We start from the raw sequence: 6,254 nt of genomic DNA, 5'->3' as shown, positions 1-6,254 counted from the left end.
GCAGGATGACACTTTTTAGAAAACTGATAACATAATTTGCAGCTTAAATGAATTTACTTTAAGATTCTGTGTTCATTTGGCGACTATGGCACCATGTTTTATTCCCAACTGCAACCACAACGTGATCAGAATTTGCTGCAACTCATGGGTATTGTATTATTTAGAGCAATTCACCATGCCATTCTTAAAGTGCAGTTATTCTTTTGACAATAATGTTCCTCAACATAGACACATAGGAGGCTCCTGGATGTTTTAACTTTACTATAGCTTTCTGTTATGGCCGTCAATCTATATCACTTCAACCTCATTGCTATAGAGAAGAAGATATTATAATATGACTTTATTACACTTGCACATTTTTACCATTTCCATACCATTACTAGTATGTACTGGTATTACATATATGTCCTGTATATTGACATCAGAGGGGTCCACATTATAGATTAGTTGTTGGATTGTAGCTCTGGTTGTGTACAGTGCAACAAACACTGATTAGCAGACTTTTCAGTGTCAAGCAAAAGCTCCTCTCAAAATGCACAAATCTAAATATCCTCTTCTCAAGGTCCAACTTGAATTTATAAATATATAAACAATCAATTCAGAAGCCCTTGAAGTGGAAAATAAAGTGCTTACAGCATCTGAATTCCTTCAACTTGTCAGCAGCAGTTTTTATTAAAAAACACAGAGCAGCTGCTTAGACATTCGTGTTGCACTGATGCCAGTACTCTTTCTCAGTAAATCTAAATCTGGTCGGTCTCCTTGCCAAATCGTCACCTTCCTCTTCCCCACCATCCAGCCCCTATTCCCTGTCTCTACCATGACAAGGACGGGGGAGCAGAGCTCTGACATGGAGCCAAAGACTGGGCCAGGATGCTCCTGTGGAGCACCAAAGCTGTTGCCCTCCCAGCCCCAGGCTCTGAGCTCCTGGCATCAAACCATGCACACACACACACACTCTCACACACACGCTGTTGTATGGTCACCAGACACCACAGCAGCCAGGAAAGCAATGGTGCAGAGACCAATAAACAAGGTCATCTGCTGCGCCCTGACATGATTCAAGAAGACATTATCTTGAGAGAGAGAAAAAACACTGCTTACAAGATTACTTAGTTTTCTCATCGAGGACTAATATAAACAAAATGGACCTAAAGTAGTGTTAATGGGTAAGGCTAGTGATACTCTTATTATTGCCAATAAATCTCATAAAATGACCAAAACCAACATTTGATTTAGCCTCTTCCTCTGTGACATAGGCCTCAATTGTTTTCTATTAAAAAGCACAGCAATCTCATATACATTGTCTGCTGGCATAAATACCAATCCGCTGCTTAAAATAGTCCCCAGCCAATGCACTGTTTACTCCACTTTGAGTAATGTTTGCTGAAATCTGCAATGCCCATCTGTTTTAGGACTTTTTAGGGAAGTTGGAAAGTATAGAGAAGGACTCGTGTATTGTTGGTTTTAGTCATTTCATTGGACTTTATTGACAATAAGAAAAATTAAGAATAACACCAGCCTTGCATAATTAGCACACACCATAATACTTCTCTGGGAGTGGCGAGGTCACTGATAAACAGCTACTTGGTTTGTTGCAGATATTTAAATTTCTAAAACTTACTTTGATCCTACACTCAGTTTTGGAATGCCTGCGCACGCGCACACACACACACACACACACACACACACACACATCTTGCATCTTAGCAGCTCAGTGATGAAGGACGACTATATGCATAAAAGCATTGCTTCATTTCAGCTTGGAAGACTAAAGTGGCCATGCCTTAACCAAATTCAATTCATTAGATACTTCAAGTGCATATATTCATATTTGTGAAATCACAGACTTAAAAAAGCTTATTTTTTAAAGAAAATAAACAGTCCATACTGGTCCCATGCTAATGGTGCTGTCTTTGTACTCAATGTATTTTTTCTTCAATCTGAATAGGAAAATGTATAATTAAGATTTTAAAAGTGATACCAGCGCAGGGCAGCCACTGGAACCCTTTTTATTACATAAATCAAACCATCCTGATGTTTTACATAACATTGCAATGTTATTGTGATATTAATGATGACATTAGAAATAGTTTTTGTTTTTTGTTTCTGTTGGTTCTTCATTGTTGTTGATTAAAAAATGTTCACACAGAAAAAAGGTCTGTAATTATGCTTTGTGTGTTCAGGTGAAGCCTGTTCATTTCACTGTCCAAGCAATTGTGACGACCTCAGATCTGGAGTTCGACCAGATTGAGGTGGACTTTGGCTACTGTTCCATTTACCAATCGGTGAAGAGCAGCGTTCGGCTCACCAACCTGTCCCTGCTGCCTCAAGACTTTGGCTTCTTGGGTGTTCCGGAGGTACTGCACGAGTGACAAGAACGTCTGTGATTTTAGTTTGGAGTGAATACTTTATCTCGTGTTACACGTTGCTGTATTTGTGAAGTACAGTTGCCAGGATCCCGATCCAAGCAGAGACAAACCCAGATACTATTAGTCACTGAAAACAATGTTTTTATCAGTGCTGTATTTGAAGATGGTGTTGGCTGTGTATGTAGTCATTAAAATAGGACTTTCACTTTCAGAAATTCTGCTTCACCCTTTGTTTCACAGGTTCCCCATTTTTGAGATTTGCTCTTTTTGTTCAGTCCTTAAGATTCCAGTTTTGGTTGATTTGGTGATACCTGCAGTTACCATGGCAACAGCTAATGCAGTTTAACACAACAGCAAACACTCGTGATCAGCTAATTTGGCAGAAATGCAACAGAAGAGTAACTGGTGTATCTGTTGTACAGTGCAGCCAATCACACTTGCAATGTTTTGTTAAAGACGTCATTCAATAATAATTGATGGTGCGCACGGCAAAAGCATAAAAGCTGTGTTTTGGATGAATATTACATTAGCACAGCTTGTGTTATGACCTCATATTGTTATAAGCACATAATAAAACATTAATACCACATTCTGTACCAGTAAGATGACCAGCTGATCCTGTTGCAGTGTGGGCGGGGGACTGATCTAATTAGCGGCCATTGTTTGTCAGACTGCTTTAGAAGCAAGTCTAATTTTCTTTCAGCTTTGGCGGTTCTTAACACTGTGCTGCACGTTCTATCATAAATGTAGGCAAAAGCAGCAATGTCAATCCACACAATATGACACATTCCCACTTCAAGTGAAAATAACGGAGTTGGGGCACCCCTTTTTGCTATATAAAGTATAGAGAGATAATTACTGAATGAAAAATGAAAATACATTGAATGGCTATTGCAGGGAAATTGCTGACTATGAATAATGTCTAAAATGGGTTTTGTTATCATGAAAATGATTAGATTAGAACAAAATTTTAAATTCAAACATTGTGTTTGTGTTCTTTCACACTACAGTTTATTGAGGTCCAGCCTAATGATGGCTTTGGCACTCTGCTCCCAGAAGAGACCCTGCAGATTGATCTGATTTTCAGTGCCAACAAGGCTAAGGAGTACAGTTTCCAGCTCAGCTGCAAATCTGGAATTAACAGGTGAACTTTTAGTCTTGCATTGTGTATAAATGAAATGTCATATATATGGTTTTGTTGATTTATGGGACCAATATATCCCTGAATATAATGATGGGATCTGGTTTGATCAGTATGTGTCATTATGATATGATGGATATAATTCAGTTACGTCCCATATTTATTCATATATAATTGAACAATTTCTTTTTCTTTGTCACCAGAGATTTCCGTCTGTCTTGCCGAGCAGTGGGTGTCCGCCCTCCACTGGAGCTGTCCCATTCTCTGGTCCAGTTTGGGGCCACGGCAGTAGGTGACCACTCCACCGCCATACTTTACCTGATTAACCATCAAACCAACCATATCCAGTCCAAGCAACCAATCCCTCCACTGGTCAAGGACACCGTGGTTCCTGTAGCACCCAGGCTGTTCTCCTTCACCCTGCCCAAGGATTCAGACATCAGCATCACTCCTTCAGCGGGTGGCCTGCTGCCCGGAGAGGTGGAGTAGCACACCTCTTGTTGTTTACATTGATATTAAAGGGGCACACAAGATTCTTTTGATACTGCTACTACTTAATGCTACTGGTGCATTGTGGGAAATATAGGATGGGAAAGGACCTGTACAAGGAGCTAAAAGTCAGGATATGTGTATTTTGATGCATTCATTTTGACCATTGCTTTTTTTAATGTGTCTCTTATGATTCCCCCAACGTTATGGAAGTGCATTACTACATTGCCAGAGTGCCCCTTTAATATGGACTGTCAGAACCTCTTTTAACCAAGCATGTCACTAGCACTATCGGTGCAGCTAAACCCCCCACCACCCGTTGTTTTAGTAATCCCATGGTTAGTCAGCCTGATCTCCTGAGGTTGTGTTTCTTATTTTACGCATGGCCAAAATCTTAGTCCAACATAATTAAAGGTCTACATATGATCATAGTGCTACACGTAGCTTTGAGTTTAAATTTAATTTAATTTTCTAATCAGAATTGTTTCAGTTAAGCTTGTAAATGTAACCTTTAATTTTACTATTTAGGAAAACAAAACCTTGCACTTGGAAGTACATTTGTATTTATTGTTAATTTGACAATTTGTTTGTTAATGGTTATCAGAGGAAAGTCTTCCAGCCTCAGTTTAACTCAATACAGTTATACAGACTTACAGTGAAACAACATCATTTACCATTGGCACACAGCAGATGCCTTTATAGTGTAATGATGCACTCTACTGGATACCTGATGGAAGTGAACGAGTGCTTTTTATTTTGCACTGTCTATGTTGCAATAACAATCAGTACAGAATATTATACAAAACACAGTGAATGTTAATTAAATATTCACTAGATGCAGCATCATTTCACAGTATATCTATTTAAAAATACATTGCAGCCCATTGTTATGGGTTGTGACAGTTACATTTGAATCCTATTTTCTGTCAGTTGACAGTGGAAGACTTTCCTCCAGACTCTGTTTATAAATATAATTAATCCTTGGCATTATTTTTTTTTGTACTGCGTAACAGAGGGCCAGTGGGAGAAATTCAGTAAATGGTATGCAATTGGAAAACAGGGGGATTATCATCCTCAGTCCATCTCATCAAACCTACACTTTGCAATATGAAGTGGAGGGCCAAATTAAAAATCACCAGTGAGGTAGAACACTGGAATCTGCCATTTTAAAGTTTCTTGAAAATGTGAAATTATATACACAATACTACCCAGTGGTTCTGCTGTATGCCCTAAATCTGAATAATTCCTGACATGTTACCATCTCTACTCTCACTTAGAGATGTCTGGTCCAGGTGAAATTCAGACCCAGACTGTTGGACCAGGAGATCAAAGAGGAGGCACTGCGTCTCCTCCACCGAGCCAAGTTGCTCCGTGAGAAGGAGTTGGAGAAGAACAGAAACGCTGAGCAGGAGGTACGACTATACACACACCCACCCCAGTAACCAGCTGCTAGCGTGAGGGTCAGTCCGAGCTGCCAAAAGGGTTTTAAATCTGAGTACATCTTCACCAGCCCACTTTTTCACCTCGATAAACATGAATGTAGACGTCCGAACCCATCAATCATGTTCGTGTGTGTGTGTGTGTTGTAAGAATAAAAAGGAGGTCCCAGTGGAAACCGGTAAAGGAAAGAAGGCACCTGTGATTCCAAAGAACAGCAATGTGTCAGATGGCCCACAGACAGACCAACCAACTGAATCACCAAATCCTGGCGACATACAACCAGGGTATGAGCTTTTCATTTCTACAATTAGATTTTTTCCCTTGATGTCAACAATCTTATTGCTTGCTTAGTATCACAAATTACTTTAGAAAACACAAACGGATTTGCTGAACTGAAATGCCAGTAAAGCAAATTAATAATATTAATAAATATTCTATAACCAAATATCAAAGAGTAGAACTGCAAAAACTGAATAAATTATTCTTTAGGAAACATCTTTTACATTCACCCTGAAAGTGTCTCTTGTATCTCTAAACCCAATTAATAAGTTGGACCGTGTGTAAGGAGAGTTTGTTTAATAGTCTTTTCCTTCAAGGTCAGAGCAGTATGAGGAGGCCCGGGCCTCTCTGCTGTACTCCTTCACACAACGCTACAGCGAGTACACCATTCCCTGCTTTGTGTCGGACGAAAACCCTCCAGAGGAAGACCGACAGGCGCAGCCAGCATGGAGGTAACACCGAGTCAGCTACTATACAGCTCTGTGCAGCACACTGTTGTCGTTAGTGCTGGGCGATATGATATGAGATAGATAGAT

The 6,254-nt window shown here is 39.7% G+C and overlaps 1 protein-coding gene across 1 annotated transcript in view; it reads left to right on the top strand.

Moving 5' to 3' along the window:
• The window catches only part of cfap74 (cilia and flagella associated protein 74), a 46,723-nt gene that overhangs the window by 32,263 nt on the left and 8,206 nt on the right, over positions 1-6,254 (top strand). The window contains exons 24-29 of the mRNA XM_035655894.1: positions 2,184-2,357; positions 3,380-3,513; positions 3,714-3,990; positions 5,277-5,411; positions 5,590-5,723; positions 6,036-6,170. Of these exons, the coding sequence (XP_035511787.1) occupies positions 2,184-2,357; positions 3,380-3,513; positions 3,714-3,990; positions 5,277-5,411; positions 5,590-5,723; positions 6,036-6,170 (989 nt within the window). The remainder of the gene's footprint in view (positions 1-2,183; positions 2,358-3,379; positions 3,514-3,713; positions 3,991-5,276; positions 5,412-5,589; positions 5,724-6,035; positions 6,171-6,254) is intronic.

This window comes from Morone saxatilis, unplaced genomic scaffold (assembly GCF_004916995.1).
Source record: "Morone saxatilis isolate NCDOM2014 unplaced genomic scaffold, NCSU_SB_2.0 Contig15, whole genome shotgun sequence".
NCBI lineage: Eukaryota > Metazoa > Chordata > Actinopteri > Moronidae > Morone > Morone saxatilis.
This window is presented reverse-complemented; position numbering and strand designations above follow the sequence as displayed.